General features: G+C 37.4%; 1 protein-coding gene across 1 annotated transcript in view; it reads left to right on the forward strand.

Moving 5' to 3' along the window:
- Positions 1 to 17838, forward strand: part of Hip14 (palmitoyltransferase Hip14) — a 98599-nt gene that overhangs the window by 61380 nt on the left and 19381 nt on the right. Inside the window, exon 11 of the mRNA XM_067156767.2 lies at positions 3386 to 3492. Within this exon, the coding sequence (XP_067012868.2) occupies positions 3386 to 3492 (107 nt within the window). The remainder of the gene's footprint in view (positions 1 to 3385; positions 3493 to 17838) is intronic.

A 17838-nucleotide genomic window follows, 5' to 3' on the forward strand; every position in this document is an offset into this window, starting at 1 on the left:
GTCGAGCATCCGCAGCAGCGGCTTTCATATTTACCGCATATTTACCCGTATTCTTTGATTTACCGTATTTCATTACCTTACATTTCGCGTTTACATGCCATTGTAACCGTATTGATAAAAATCGATCTTGTTTTCTAGAACGCAACTAAAACACAATAAGATCTGAATGCCCGTTTATATGTGGTATATTGAGTATGTTAACCGTATTCAAATCTATGTCAGTACTCCATGTAAACGTAGTAAATATTTACGAGAATAAACGGCTTGAATATGACCTGCACCCAAGATTTAGAACCGATATTTTGGGGAAAAAAGTGCGGGTGGTATTCGGAATTACACGGTAATCTTGCTCCACACAAATTCCATAGGTTTTAAAGAACAATCTCAGAACTTATCTCCCAGATTCTATAGCGGTACTCATTACAAGCAGTGCAAATGTGAACTAGAGCTCTTAATTTTAAGCTCTTTACTTCATAGTGAATGCCTTTCATATCCAGCCATGTTTGTGTTGCTTTAGTCCAAGGTTTATTGGGTAATTTCTCAACCTTAACAGGGTGAAAAGAGACATTATCTGACACACTGACGGCATTTTAAAAAAAAGTTTAGGTAGAACATCTCTAAGCGACTTTTCAAATAAATTACAGTCCATCTTCCTTTGTGGATTTTGATTCAAATAGCAGCAGTCCTCCATCATTGAATCCATTTTTCACTCTCGGTGTGAAGAACAAGTCTCTTTCCCCTTCTGGAGAGATTTGTTAAACTAGTCGATAATCCCCCGAGAAATGCTTGCTTACCAGACTTCCACACTTTTGATATAGTGTGACCTGCATTTATCCACATCTCAAGATAGTAAGTAGGCCTAGAATTTGCATGAAACTTCTTTATTTGCTGCAATTACTTGCATCTCCACAACACTATTTCATCCTTCTGGGTTAATGCTGACCGGCAATTTTGTACATTGAACTTAAAATTCATTATTTTAGAAGCGTATGCTATTCAGAATTGAGCCAGAGAAATTAGGCAAATCGTTGTCGCTATTCACTGAAGATAAAATTTTGTTTAATGTAGGAACTTCATTCATGAAAAAGAATTTATACGAATGCCATCCTTTATGAAATTGTCATACCTTTTAGTTGGCTTTTCCCACTAGTCTTTACCTCACTCCTTGCACAATAGATGTGGGTCTTAGAAATCTCTGAAGCACTTTCAGCTAAAGCTGTTACTTCAAGAATACGTTCTGGATAGTCGTCGCAAAACTTCATAAATATATTCAAATCTCATTTCTTTTCACCACCGATAATTTTTTTTCCTTTCTGCTGTTTAATTATAGAAGGCCCAGGCTCAGCCATTGCATGGGAATTATCACAGATGTATAATTACGTATACTGTAAATGGAACAAGTCTGCACTGCACTAAACTACACAATGCTACTATACGTATATATTCTATACACGAGAACACTAATCTCCACATGGTCTATCTCCCTCACTGTATTAGCCCGGGAGCTCTTTTGGCTGCACCGCCAACTTACACAGATATCGCAAGAGGATTCTTCGTTAACACGTTTAAGTTTTCATCTTGCCACAGTGATCTGCCCTCTCTCTCGACGTAGAAGTTTAAGTAAATCCAGCCTGATTTCTGTTAGCAATATCGAGAATAATATGTTTATTATTTCTATTCAGTAATAAGGCGAAAACAATTTGTGGATATGAACATCAGACGTAGCCAGTGTTCTTTTGCCCTTCAGTGGTGTTTATCCCATCTCACAAGTACACTGGGATGGATTATAAATAAACTGCCTAGAAATTTCTTTGTTAGCAAAACTATATTAATTTTCATCTGTACCAGCTGAAAAGTAACTAACAGGTGGGCATAGCACAAAGTGTAGACATTTTTTAAATAGATGGGCCATCTCTAAAGCCCTCGTGTGTCTGGTGGAGCAGAAGAAACTCTTTCAGCATCACCATGACAAGTTTATCCTGTAGCACCATTTGAATTTGAGCTATGTTTATAAACTGTTTTAGTACATTGAAACCTCATTAACATTAGCACCTCGCAAATTCCAAGTCCTGATTCCTACTGTATTAAATCTATATTAAAATAGTTAACTTGTCACTATTACCAGTTAGTATGATTACATTTTTCCCAGCTACAAAAGGTCCTTTGGCATCGCTTGTGTCAATCGGGGAAAATTGCACAATAACAGGAAAAGACCTTGAATTGTCAATCTTCACGGGATAAGTTCCACCTTAGGGGAGTAAGTTGTTAGCTTCAGGAAAGTTCACTTATGCTTGTATTTCGCTTTCCAGTGAGTATTTAGAAATGTATTTTGTATCGAGTTGTACGGACTAGGAACATAATCCTGAGAAATTCAGTAGTGTGGTACGTATTTGTCTTATGATAGCCTAGTTATAGATAAGAAGTCGTGAAACCACATGTTAAGTGCATAGAGTTGATGCAAATGTTAAAACTTGACCCTTTGACTCCGAACGCTATAATAAGCAAAGTGACAAAATTGAAAGAAAACGACTGTGTGAGGGGCATATGCAGTGTTAAGTTCGAGTGAGCAGGTGTTCCGACTAAAATAGTGCAGCACTTCAACAACCATTTGTTTTGTTACTACATAGTAAGTGATGACGCATCCATATCTGTCTGTGTTCTGTTCCTAAACCACTAGCTGGCACATGATTATTGACATCGTGTGGGGCAAGTCGGTGTAACCTCAGAGTAATTCACGACCAGAAAACCACTGATCAGCTAACATTTGTTTTAGAAAGATAGTAACTGAGCTCAATAACTGCAGTCGCTTAAGTGTGGCCAGTATTCGGGAGATAGTGGGTTTGAACCCCACTGTCAGCAGCCCTGAAGATGGTTTTCCATGGTTTCTCATTTTCACACCAGGCAAATTACCTTAATTAAGGTCACGTACACTTCCTGCCCTTTCCTGTCCCATCGTCGGTATAAGACCTATCTTTGTCAGTGCGACGTAAAGCAACTTTCTAAAACGAAGACAGTAAACTGCAATAATTTGTTGTTACTTTTATGAGCCTGAGTGTAAAAGGATTTCTAATTTTTTCTCTTGTGTTTTTCACATCTTTTAAAGCCCTATTACTTTTATAGTCTTCATTGGAAACAGATTTCATATTCGATCTCTGAAGTTTTTCACACCTTTTATTGCTCATCTCCAGAAATGGTAAATACAGCTTTCACTGTACATAGACAATGTAAAGCTATTCTGTATCCCTATTGGGTAGTTTTTAAATGAGATATTCAGAAATATGTTTTCCCAGAAACATCTTAATGAGGTTTTACTGTTTATTCTTAAAACTTAAGACTAACAGTGTCTTCAGTGGTCAGAATCCTGCACATCGTGTCTTCTCCGCAGGCCTGGGTGTGATCGGCAGGTGTGAAGCGTGGGTAGCCTGGGTTGCGGCCAACGCTCTACTCCATGCAGCATGGGTGGCGACTCTGTTTGCCTGTCAGATGTATCAGGTATGTTCACATCTTTCTTTACAAAGCAGCACTGTCAAAAGACCAAACAATGCCTCTTCCATGTACACACACATCACTGTTGGGAAATTAACTGCCTCTCACAAGATTTCTCATTGGAGGCTCGAGCTCTTCTTCGTGAATGGATCATTAAGGACCTTTCTTTGAACCCAACATTCCTTGAGCAGAGAGTCTATTGGCAAGCCATCCTCTGCCCATGTGTGAGTGGGATAAGAAGAAATTACAGGATAAGTTCAAGTAGCATCGTTGACATTCACTTTGTACGAGGCTTAACACTTTCAGCACTACCATATTTTAACATGGACCCTGGCACTGAACTGAATACACAACAGCAAAACATAGTATCGTATGAAGGTGTCGGCCATCCAAAATGAAGCTCTTAATCAGAAAGTACATATCGAAAGTAATTTAATTATACTAGTCTTATGAAAAACATTCTTTAAATGTATGGGAGAAAACTTTTACATTCAAGTTATACTACTAAGCCTGCTCGAATAATAAAAAAATGAATTGTTTAATGTGGCTGCTTAAGCCACAAATAAACACAATTACATTTGAAATACAAAATTTATCTATTTACGAATAATTTTTGGTATAGTAGCATTTTCCGAGGCCCCTATTCACTCACACTCATTTTATAGGCTGTTTGTACGATGGGTTCACCACTCCCAAAGGAATTTTATTACCTTCTGCCAGGTTCAAATTAGGCCCCCCCTAACATGGAGTCAGCCGCCTTTTGTAGCCGCTCCTCTGGAGTACAGACGCTACGGGTTTGCCCCCTCCGCCATTTCCACCGTACCGGAGTCCATCAACACCGTAGATGCCGTTGACGTCTTCACCCTTTACCTAGGGCAAGGGCGTCCATATTTTTGACCCCTGGAGAGACGGTGGGTTGTATTGGGTACTTCAACCAGCCCTACGTTCTGTAGGAACCCTCTATCCTCGAGCTGGGGACGATCCCATGGTTAATTATTGGAAGTTAACCCCATCCACAAAGGCTGAGATTATTTGCAGATGTACTTAAAAAAGGAGAAGAACAGTGGAGAGACAGGCAGCAATGGAGGTCCTTGATTCATAACACAACCTGGAAAGCTGTAAACGGGAAATGAAGATGATGATTTTGGTATAGTAGAACTGAAAACATTGAACTATCCACAGTCCAACCTTCTACTTTTTTTCACAGTACAGCCTGAATCTCTTCGTCTAAATAAGAAAATATGCCCAAATTTCTGGAGAGGTGAAGTATTTCTATCGTGTGAATTTGGAATAAATAATGCAGCTAAAAACTTGCATTTGAAAGTGACGTAAAAAATAAAAATTTTGCCCGAACTATGTAGTAGTCAATCAGTCACTACTGATCTGCATTTAGGGCAGTCGCCCAGGTGGCAGATTCCCTATCTGTTGTTTTCCTAGCCTTTTCGTAAATGATTGCAAAGAAATTGGAAATTTATTGAACATCTCCCTTGGTAAGGTATTCCAATCCCTAACTCCCCTTCCTATAAACAAATATTTGCCCCAATTTGTCTTCTTGAATTCCAACTTTATCTTCATATTGTGATCTTTCCTACTTTTAAAGACACCACTCAAACTTATTTGTCTACTGATGTCCTCCCACGCCATCTCTCCACTGACAGCTTGGAACATACCACTTATATGAAATTTGTAACATGTAACATACCACTTATATCACAAATATTATAATAATATTTATAGATCCACCTGTTCAATACAATACAATCCACTATTTCATGTGGTTAAAATTTATACATAATACATAAAAGTCATAGGTACACATTTCACCCTTCTTTTACGGGCATCATCGGCCTATATCAATCTTAAAAATTAATGGATAAGGGATCTTTCTAATCTTATAAAGTATAGAGTAAAATGTTGAACAATGGTCTCATAAAATGTTATACTCAGTCATCAGTCGGTTTACTCATTGCTGAGCGTCGTGACCTCATTTCTTCACTTCGTTAGTACTGCATCCTTAACGAGATTTTTCCATGCTGAGCGGTCTTCAGCTCTTCTTAAGATATTGTGAAGAGGTAGACCGGTGATCTTCTTTGCTTGGTCTAATCATCTACTTGTTGTTCTGCCTCTTGGTCTGGTGCCTTGCAGAATGGTCTTTTCTAAATTGTCTCCTCTCCTCAAAATGTGTCCCAGGAACTGGAGGTAACTCTCACTAACGCGGGAAGATAAACGTTTTGTGATGCTCAGTTCTTCTATAATGGAGGCATTTGTTCTTCCTGACCATGGTATACGGAGCATTCTCCGCCAACACCACATCTCAAAGGCATCTATTCGGTTCTTGTCACTAGCCTTCACAGTCCAGGTCTCACAGCCGTACAGGAAAACAGAGAACACCAGTGATTCCACCAATCTTATTTTCACTGTTTTGGATAATGCCCGGTTCTGCCAGATCTTTGTAAGTTTAACCATTGCGGTACGACCTAGGACAATCCGTAGTTTTATTTCTTTATCACAATTTCCCGTGTTACTGATTATGGAGCCCAGATATACACAATCATTCACCAACTCCAGATCTTTCAGACATCCTGTTATTTGGATTGGGATTTGACTTTGTCAGTTGATAATCATTAGTTTGGTCTTTTTCATGTTAATTTCTAGACCAAAATCCGAACTAATGATTGTCACTCTAGAGAGCAATTCATCAAGTTCTTGTCGACTTCCTGCAATGAGTGTAGTATCATCAGCAAAGCGTAAATTGTTGATTTTCCTACCACCGACTGAAATTCCACTATCCCAGCCATCCAGTGCTCTTCTCATTACATAATCTATGTAGATATTGTAGAGGGATATTGCACAGAAAGTATGTTAAAAATACTATGAATTAACAGTTTTTGAAGATTATAATGTGGTTAATCATGAATATTTGAGCGTTTAAAACCAAAATGGATCCTCTTCTTATACATCATTAGGACTGTGACGGCCTTGAGTGTAAAAGCACACTCATCCAAGCAGGATGTTTGCTCAGTTCCCGTCAATGTCAGTTATTTAAAATAGAAGTGTGAACGTATCAAACGTATTAAAATATGTACGGTTGATTTATCAGAAAGTTGTAGAAAATAAAAGAAAATGGGAGTTCTTGTGGAGACGTTGCTAACGATAAAATCGTTGCACGCAGGTGTTAGGAGCAAGATGGGCAGGCCTAACATTTGGCGAGGTGGTGGGAGCTTTAGAAAGTCTGCGGAATTGTATTATGTTTCGAATTCACAACACCTAATAACTTTGGACTTAGCTCATATAAAGGATTTTTTGCCTCCGTGGCATCATTTGTTATAGGCTTGGTCTAAAAAGACGTAAAGACTTTCTAATTCATTCATAAGTTTTCCTTTGCCTTTACATCTTAGAATAGTGAGATCCTTATCAATTGATGTAAACTGGTGTCCTGTTTCACTCATATGTGAGGTCATCGCTGAATATTTATGTTTGAAGGCATTGTAATGCTCCATATATCTCGTATAGAAGCTGCGCCCAGTTTGACCAACATAACTAAATCCACACTGAGCGCAAGTTAGTCTGTAACCAGATCTCGAAAAATGGTTGTTTTTATAATTGACTTTATTATGATTAAAATATACTTTGATTTGTATTTACTGTTCTGAAGGCAGTATTAATGTCGTACTGAAGGCAGTATTAATGTCGTATTTCTTCAGTGTGTTGGCAATCTGGTGGATGGCTGGGTTGTTGTACGTAAACATGGCGTAACTAGTTTTTTTAGTTTTATACGGAATGAGATTCATGGATAGTTTATATTTAATTTTATTAATTAACTGGTTAATAATTTCAACTTTGAACCCATTAAGTTTAGCCAAGTTCCTTATATAGTTTAATTCGATTTTTAAGTTGTGAGGGGAGAATGGGATTTTCAAAGCTCTGTGTATTAAATTATAGAATGACGCCTGTTTTTGAGAATTGGGATGTAAAGAGGAATTATTTATGGTTATAGGAGATTGTGTGTGTTTCCTGTAGATTTGAAAATCAAAAGTATTATTGACGCACTTGATCGTTATATCTAGAAAATTGAAGGACTGTTTAACTTCGTCTTCCTTAGTGAATTTTATATTAGGGTAAATTTTATTTAAATTCTCTAAAACTTCGTCGCTGTCAGTAACATTTTTGTCAATAACCACAAAAGTGTCATCCACGAATCTTAGTCATAAACATATATCTTTTATATGTGCTTTGATTTTCATATGCTCTATTGAATCAATGTAAATGTCAGCCAAGATGCCGGACAAAGGGTCACCCATGGCTAAGCCAGTCTGTTGATAAATCTTTCCATTAAAGGAGAAAAAGTTGTTATTCAATACAAAATTCAAGATCTTCATAAATTCATCAATTTCCAGCTTACTCAGGCTGCTATGTTTTGAAATATTGTCATAGATAATTTTGACCGTTTCTTTGGTAGGTATATTTGGATACATGTTTATGACATCATAGGAACACATTATGTGGTTAGGATGTAAGTCAAATTTACTTAAAATATTGCAAAATTTGATTGAATTCTTTAAAGGATGTTTGTTATTAAACTTATAATGTTGTTTTAGGAAACAGTGGATATATTTGGAAACTTTATAGGTAGGGCTATTACGGCACTTAATAATCGGACGTACGGGAACGTTGTTCTTATGGATTTTATACTCCGCACGGCCTTACTTCTAAATTGAAGTTTCACAAAACAAATGAGCATCGCCTTTCCTCTGTTGCCAGCGCGCTACGCCCGCGCGAACGGCTGATGCAATACGACCGCGGTAAACAGCCCTATATAGTAAAATGTAATACCGTACTCAGAAAAACGAATAAATATGGATCGAAAACAAATTCATAAAATCTACACTTACTAACAACATCTGATACTAATAAGAGAATATATTATTCAGATTAAAAGAGAATGAGGAAATAACACATGGCTGGCACAGGAAGGAGGTTATGGCCTACAAAGGGAACACTCCACTGATCTCAGAGTTACTGGAACCCTCCAACATTGAATCATTGTCACTGTCACCAGCTCCCAAAGATATTGTTAAACTTTCGACGGAGTTCTCCAGTACATCTTCATTTTCCCACGCCTCACGTATTAATCTTTGTGTACTGCGCACAACTTTCCTCCAGTCATCGGCACTGACATTCGCCACAGCTTCGGCTAACAGATATTCCACCTCGGGTACAGTAAAACACTTATTTTTGGTGGCAACATAACCCTTAATCTGAGCCCAAATCTTTTCTATTGCATTGAAATGGCAATGATAAGGTGGAAGTCGAATAACTGTATGTCCATGACGTCTTGCAATTTTGTCCACAACATACACTGGAAATTGTGGCTTGTTTTCTTCCACAAGCCGCAACAGTTCACTTTTCTTCATGTCTTCCCACCCAGGAATGTTGTGCCTCCGTAACCACTCAGCCGGAATCGACTTCTTTGCTGCCATTGTCAGAGCTTTGTCTTGTCTTGAATTACAGAATGGTAGGGGGCGTTGTCCATTATTATTGTACAATTTTCAGACAGGTTATTCATTAATGTGTATTCAAACCAGTTCTGAAAATTAACACTATTGATCTCCTCGTGGCAATCGCCAGTCTTCTTAGACCTCAGAACATATAAAGAGTTAGGTACAAATCCGTTTGCGGTACCGGCATGTAGCACAATAATTCTTCCCCCCTTTCCAATGGGCACTGACATTGTACCTTCCACAGAATCATCTGCCCAGCCTTTTCCTACAGTATGGTTTGCATTAATCCATGTTTCATCTAACCGCATAATCGAATCAAAATTTTCCTTCATAACATACCTTAAAAACCGGCAGCACCACATCACAATATCACTTCTCACCATTAACTCTCGCCGACCGTTTAATTCCTTGTAACGGAATCCCATTCCTTTACCACAACATTCAATGAAGTCTTGCTTCCATTAAATAGTTCGCTTTCCTTCAGAGACTCACGTAGCTTCGCAAGAGTACTGTAGGGTGGTCTTTTCTGTGGTAGTAGTCATAAATATGATGACGAATGGCATCTTTCTGGAAACTATCCAAGTTCATCACTGATTAGGTCCGATTCCTTTTCTTACCCGGCATTTCAAACTTAGAGGATCGAGGAGATTGTTCCTCAGCGTGGTATTTCTCCTTTCCAACTGCCACTACTGTGTATTTACTTATTTTGGTAGCGTCGGCAGTTCTCTGTACGGCTTGTGCTAAAGGAAGCAATGTAGCACCGTTCTCCTTTACTTTCTCAAAGTACTCGCGCACATTGGACACAATTTCACGGGCCTGACTTCTCAAGGGCGTGCCTTGTCCCACACCTCTCTATTTCTTGCCACTTGTCTTTCCTGAACTACACTGAGGCATGTTAAACACGACGAACTAAGTACACTGATACACGGACGTAAATAAAACTACAGCTATTTAATAATTAAACCTATATTCTACTAACTTATGCTATGCTAAACTGTAAACTATGCTATACTGTACTATACTAGAGAGATCATCATCATCATCATTTCCCTTTATCCAGCTGTAGCCGGGTAGGGGCAAATATGGTTCCTCTCCACTTTCTTCGGTCTTTCCACCACTCCTCCTCCAACACTGTGTCCCAGTCCATGTTTCTTTCTATAATGCTGCCTTGGATGGTATCCTTCCATCTCAATCGTGGTCGTCCACGGCCTCTCCTTCCTTGCATTTGGATTTCCATCACCTTTTTTAGCATTCTTTCGTCGCTCATTCGCTTTATGTGCCCAAACCATCTTAGTCGGCTCTTCTCTATTCTATCATTCATTTTTTCCACTCCAATTTCTTCCTGGATTTTCTCATTCCTTATTTTGTCTCTTCTACTCTTCTGTATCATACCCCTCAAGAATTTCATTTCGGCTGCCTGTATTCGACTCTCATCCTTCTTTGTCATTGTCCAAGTTTCTGCTCCGTAAGTTGTTATGGGTACGTAATACATCTTGTACATAGTATCCTTTGCTTCCATTGGCACATCTTTGTCCCATAACATGTTTCTTACACTATGATAGAAACAACTTCCAGCTTGAATCCTTTTACTAATCTCAGCATCCAGTCGAGCATTCTCCATTAATTCACTCCCCAGATATTTAAACGTTTCCACTACTTCCAGGGGCTTGTCTGCAAGTCTAATCAGACCTTTCCCTTCTTTCTCCCCTCTAGTCATAACAAGAGTTTTACTCTTTTCTACACTTATTTTCAATCCACATTCTTCAATCTTCCCATTCACCACATTCAACTGTTCTTGAACCTTCCTGTCGTCTTCTCCCCAAATCACAATATCATCTGCAAATAACATCATGTTCATTTCTCTTCCTCCATATGCTGCTTTTGCTGTTCTCATGATGTCATCCATTACTATTGTAAACAGGATTGGTGATAGAACACTTCCCTGTCTCAGCCCACTAGTTATTTTGAACCAACTTGTCCTGCCAACTTGTGTTTGCATGCAACTACAACATTCCTTATACAATGCCATGATCATTTTTATTAATCCCTGTCCAATTCCTTTTTGCACCAGACTGTCCCAAACTTTCGTCCTAGGGACACTGTCATATGCCTTTTCAATATCAATGAATGTCATCACCATATCATTCCCGTACTCCCAATGCTTTTCCATTAGTTGTCTCATAATGAAAATGGGCTCTATTGTTGACCTTCCACTTCTGAAACCAAACTGATTTTCCTGTATCTGCTTCTCAACCCTCAACCTTATTCTACTTTCCAGTATCCTTTCCATTATCTTAGCAAGATGGGATATTAGAGTAATTCCCATGTAGTTCTTCAAAACTTTATCACCTTTCTTGAAAATTGGGATGATTATTCCTTTTTGCCAATCCTCAGGGACCTCCTTATTCTCCCAGACATTCCTGAGAACCCGATATGTCCACTGCAGGCCTACAGCTCCAGCTGCCTTTATCTCCACTGAAATTTCATCTATTCCAGCAGTTTTTCCATTCTTCATCTTTCTTACTGCCATTTCAATTTCATTCATTGTAATTTCTTTATCCATTTCTTCGTCAACTAATTGCCTTTCCTGGTCGTCCATTGAATGACTGTCATCCGTTCTTATGTTCAGCAGCTTCTGAAAATACTCTCTCCATCTATTTCTTATTTTTTCTGGCTTTGTTAAAATTATGCCACCTTCATCCTTCACAAATCTGGTGTTTACTTGATCTCTCTTTTTGTTTCTTAAGATACCATACAGTAATTTCTTGCTTCCCTGCGGATCATCTCTCAATTTCTGTGTGAATAAGGCCCAGCTTTTCCTCTTTTCTTCCTCCACTACTTTCTTGGCCAAATTCTTTGCCTCCACATATTTTCCTCTACTTTCTTCAGTCTTAGATGTTTTCCACGCTTTCCATGCCATTTTCTTTTCCTTCACTTTAATCTTTACCCTATCATTCCACCAATGTGTCTCTTTGTCCTTCACATTTCCTGATGTTCTACCACATACCTTTTCTGCACATCCCACCAGTGCTTCCTTAAATCTTTTCCATTCATCTTCAACTCTCCCCACCTCTGTCCTGGGTACCAAGGGTATTATTTCCCTTTGAAATTCTTCTTGTATGCTTTTCTCCTTCAACTTCCATACTTTAATTCTTTTCTCTCTTCTTAATTGGGGTTTTTCAATCTTTCCAACTTTCAGTTTTCCTATAACAACTCTATGATCTCCACCAAAGTCTTCTTCAGGCATGGCTGTTACATCTACAAGGTTCTTCCGGTGTTCTTTCTCTATGATTATATAATCAATCATAGTCTTTGTTCGTCTGTCTCCCCAGCCATACCTTGTAATCTTCTGACTGTTCTTCTTCCTAAACCAGGTGTTTCCAACAATCATTTGATTCCTCATGCAAAAATCCACCAACAACTTGCCTTCTGGATTTACATTTCCATATCCAAAGGGCCCTACAACATCTTCCTTTCCTTGTCTTTCCATTCCAACTTGTGCATTTAGATCTCCTATCAATAGTACTTCCTTATCTTCTATCTGTCTCTCCACTTCCTCTAAGAAGTTCTTTCTTTGTGTAGGTTTCAAAAATTTTGGGATCAATTTTAGATTTAAACATTGCTTCAAAAATGTTATACATTTAGACAACTTGCATATTTTAATTTTAAGATTGATAAACCTAATTAATTTGAATTTTGCCTGGTTGGTTACTAAGTTACAAATTACTATTCTCATTTTGGTTCCGTATTGAAGATGACGTATATCACAAATATTATAATAATATTTATAGATCCACCTGTTCAATATAATACAATACAGTTCACTATTTCATGTGGTTAAAATTTATACATAATACATAAAAGTCATAGGTACATGTTTCACCCTTCTTTTACGGGCATCATCGGCCTATATCAATCTTAAAAATTAATGGATAAGGGATCTTTCTAATCTTATAAAGTATAGAGTAAAATGTTGAACAACTATCTCATAACATGTTATACTATAACATCTAAAATAGGGATATTGCACAGAAAGTATGTTAAAAATACTATGAATTAACAGTTTTTGAAGATTATAATGTGTTACAAGATATTAGAATCATTCCGTATTGACGGTTTTCACTTTACAATGGCGAAAAATGAGAGTATCCTCCTATTCAATACATCATATATTCCGTCATTAGACGGAGCAAACAAATTCAGACATGTTTCGGCTCGCTTGAGCCATCTTCAGTGAAAAAACTTAGGGGTGCCCCCATTTTTCCCGAGCTAAGCCCAGCCATCGAGCGATGAGTCCCAAGGTGGACCGTTCGATCGTTGGCTATCACTTTCTAGAGGCATTTAAGGGTTGTAAGGATTGATGACCAAGCAGGATAAAAAGAAATATTAAAACAACACTCTGACATTTATTCACATAAGCAATTAAACAACAAAATATTCTTGCTAATATTTCCTTTTTACATAACAGAGCTTTCATAATATCGGGTTTCTTCCTCGATTTAGTGACTCGTGTTCATATCTCCAGCTCTACTGTGCTGTAAATGAAACCAAAGAAGTAATCAGGCCACTTGCCTTTTTAAACCAAACATTTGACTGAAAGAACTAAATAAACATGTGTTCAAAGTTTCACCAATTTAAAGTTGCCTCAACACGTGGTCTTTGCTATGTACACAACTGAATTAATCATTTACAATATTTAATAATGGTTAACGACACTAACATGAACTTCAGTAGCAAAGAAAAACTGTTTCTAAAATTCTTAAATTAATTAGTTATTATCTCGATTATTATTATTATTATTATCATTCAATTAACCTGTTTCATTGTAACACGATCGTGTTCTTACTAGTTCTCCACCGCATCATTTATCTAATGTTCATCATTAATATTTCAGAGTAATGATTTTTGATTAATTATTAATGACTTATTCTCACAATGTTTTAAAGCAATCATGCGGCTGACAAATTTCTACCTTTAATCTTTGCATTTCATTTCTATTCAAATTAATCTTAAAGTATTTCAGATTTTTAGAAATTTACATTACCAACGTGTGAGCTAGTTAAATAAATTTTGTTACAAATCGAGTGCCTTTACAAAGTAACGAGATGATCTTTCCTTTTAAATCTCGCAAATAAAATTAAATTCCTTCCTAGTCTTCCTTGACTTAATTTAATTAAACTTTCCCTTAAGGGCATGAAATTATTTCTTAAGGCAACACACAACGATGAATGTGATCCGCGTCACGGCGAGTGCGCAACCAGATCAGAATTAAATGAAATAAACATGGCACAAGAGAAATGTACACATTTACACACACATTCACACTAGGGAAACACGTTTTATGTACACTATTTACAACGAATCCTGACTTGGCAATTTTAGTTATGATTTTTATCGATGGTCGGGACGCGTAATGTCTCGCAAAATTAATTCGTGCACAGAAATTCTCTTACATCAATGGTGGCTAGTGATCGAAGTCATGAGTATCACTTGATAGAAATACATTTCATATATCAGCGCAAGTTCATCTAATTCATGAGATTATAATGGAAGATTCTAGTAAAATCCATAAGCACTACCATCATGTGGGCTACAGGTTGACTTTACCGCAAACGTGAGCCTTACTCGCATTATTTTTACTTCCTACCTGTGAAATACACTCACAAACACGTGCTCCACTAATTATAATCTATCTTGCGCTCCAAATACACAAGAATAAATCAATATCACCACTAATTCATCATTTACTCAATTATGCAACAAATATCCCTCAGGATAGGCCATATTCCAGACCCTTCATGAACAGAGCACATTCTATCTCACATTTAGGAATTCTACAGTAGTTTTATGGCTCACGAGCGTTTACTTCTGTTTTACCCGATCTTTAATCAATATTATTATTATTTAAGTGATTATTACATCTACTGATTCTCCTGGAATGTCGTAAAATTAGATGACTTCGTCATAGAAAACAACAAGTGATTTTAAAAGACACTAGGTTCGACCCTATTCACTCAAAATGTACACGCAAATTTTCCGTCCGGTAACGTTCAATATTACAAATAAAGTGGATTTATCGTGTGGTCAGTGATTATTAAACTTAAATTCCTTAAGCATGGGAAGTCAGTCAAAGACAACCTACATGTCTACTCTAATAGATTTCAAAATTTCATTCACACGTACCTAGTCTACCATGACACCTTAAGAAGTAGGAAAATGAAACATTTCTAGCTACAGCAAACTGATAGATCTACGACTTAAGAAGAAAGATCTCTAGTTGTACAGAAGATAGGACAGATAAATTAAATTAAAAAGGGTACTCAAGTTTTTGTAGAGTTCGATTCCCGTCGACAGTCAGTTATTTCAGCATACTCCGGCCAGTCTTCTTCCAATTACCAGAGACGCCTTACATTTTTACAGCTCCATGGAGGCTCTGCGATGGATGTCCCTCGATGAAATGATGTTGGTAGTTGCGGAATTCTTCATCTTGAGATCTTCAATTCCAAGACGTCTTCGTTGATTGCTGGTCACAAGCTGTAACTGAGATGACAAAATTAAGTATTTTGCACAAGCACACGCAGAATATAAACAGCTCGTCTACACTGTCACACTTAACTTGGCTCCTAGACGTTTTTATTCCACAGAATTCACTAATTATCAGACTAAATTCTGGTAGAACGGGCGTCGACTTGTCTTGAAATTTCTCCTTCCACGTGGTCCGGTGATGTGATTTCTCACGCAGCAAACAAGCATTAAGAAGAGCGTAAAGCGAAGAGCATTAAGCATTAAGAGAGCGATTCACTCGAAGCAAGGCCTTATATCTAATTAGCCCAGGGAGGCGTGTTCTTCAGCGAGTACGGTAATTGGCTGATGATCACCTTTAATTTGCGCAGACTATTCTAGAAACAGGCTGAGTCGCGCGTGCGAAGGTAGTCACGTGGTTAGCTATAACCTTGACACAGTCTCGCTGGTGACGTATCGCACCCCTCTGCACGACAAAAAAAACTCGTTCACGGCTCGCCACAAGTTCCCAAGTGATGTGTTGCAGCTTCAAGCAGACAATAAAATTTTTTGCTTTCCACTTGTTAAAATATTCATAAGATCGCCAATTTTCACGGGGACAGGGGGGTTGGAATAATTTACATAATATGAGTTGAAAAAATGCTAAAAAAACATAATGAAAGAGCAAATGAAAAAACAAACAAAGAGAGCCTAGACGGAAACAAAATTAGCACAAATATACAATATTTACATCAATATGCAGAGCAAAAAACAACTTATTGCGACAAAATTCAGTGAAACAGGTGTTAATTTGAAATAATAATTGATACTAAAAACTGCGTTAACCTAAGAAACAAGGGAATGAGAAAACAAATGATGCAGATGGAAATGAATAATAGTAGCACATGGTGAGGTTGTGGACCTCATAGTTTACAAATTATTGCGTTGAGCAAGGTGCCTTTTTGCTCATAATGCAAGATCTTCAGGTCTTTATCTATTGAAGTGTATTCGTGGCTGAATTTTGTCGCAATAAGTTGTTTTCTGCTCTGCATATTGATGTAAATATTGTATATTTGTGCTAATTTTGTTTCCGTCTAGGCTCTCTTTGTTTGTTTTTTCATTTGCTCTTTCATTATGTTTTTTAGCATTTTTTCAACTTATATTATGTAAATTATTCCAACCCCCCTAATTTTTTTTGACTGAAGATGGCTCAAGCGAGCCGAAACATGTCTGAATTTGTTTGCTCCGTCTAATGACGGAACATATGATGTATTGAATAGGAGGATACTCTCATTTTTCGCCATTGTAAAGATTATAATGTGGTTAATCATGAATATTTGAGCGTTTAAAACCAAAATGGATCCTCTTCTTATACATCATTAGGACTGTGACGGCCTTGAGTGTAAAAGCACAATCATCCAAGCAGGATGTTTGCTCAGTTCCCATCAATGTCAGTTATTTAAAATAGAAGTGTGAACGTATCAAATGTATTAAAATATGTACGGTTGATTTATCAGAAAGTCGTAGAAAAGAAAATGGGAGTTCTTGTGGAGACGTTGCTAATGATAAAATGTTGTGTCAAAGCTAGCTGATGTCAGTGTTTGGATATGTTAGTACGGTAATCAATTGGTTGGAACAATAAGTTAATTTATTGAATTCACCACCTAATCAATACAATAATTCTTGCCTTACTTGATTTACTGTGGCATGTTAACTAAAATGGTACATGTTTTGCCTTGAATTTATTCATCATAAGCCTTTATCTTAGCCTTAAAATAGAATCAGGCACCTGATTTACATATACATGAAATAAAACAATTCTTTAAAAAAACCTTGGAGAGACTTGAACTAAAATTAACATATGGTAAGAGACTTGTAATGAAGTTGGTTTTAAAGATATTACAATGAGTGGGGAAATATACAATTGGTGAAAGTAGTAGTGATTTATAATTGCAACATTGCAAACTTTTATAAAAGTAAACTTATGACTGAGTATGAACATTTATTCATTTTCCTCGACCAACATTTCAACAAAGATAAGAACTTAAACGACATCATTGATAAAAACAAAAAGCCCCTTGTACGAACAGACTTTATGTCTGTTACAAGAATCAATTCCCCTCACCAATATATTCTTAAAAATTTTCAACCTCAAATCATTAAGCCCTCCTACCTCCTCTACAACTAATACACTCCCCTCCCTTCCCCTCGCCGCCAGTACCTCTAATTCAAATGCAACCAATAGTCCTTTAGCCACACCCACTGTAATATCGCTCCCTCCAACGGCATCTCAACGTTATAATACGCGCAGCAATATACGTCCCTCTCTCTCTCCCGCCAATAGTAGCTC

This window comes from Anabrus simplex, chromosome 12 (genome assembly GCF_040414725.1).
Source record: "Anabrus simplex isolate iqAnaSimp1 chromosome 12, ASM4041472v1, whole genome shotgun sequence".
Taxonomy (NCBI): Eukaryota; Metazoa; Arthropoda; class Insecta; order Orthoptera; family Tettigoniidae; genus Anabrus; species Anabrus simplex.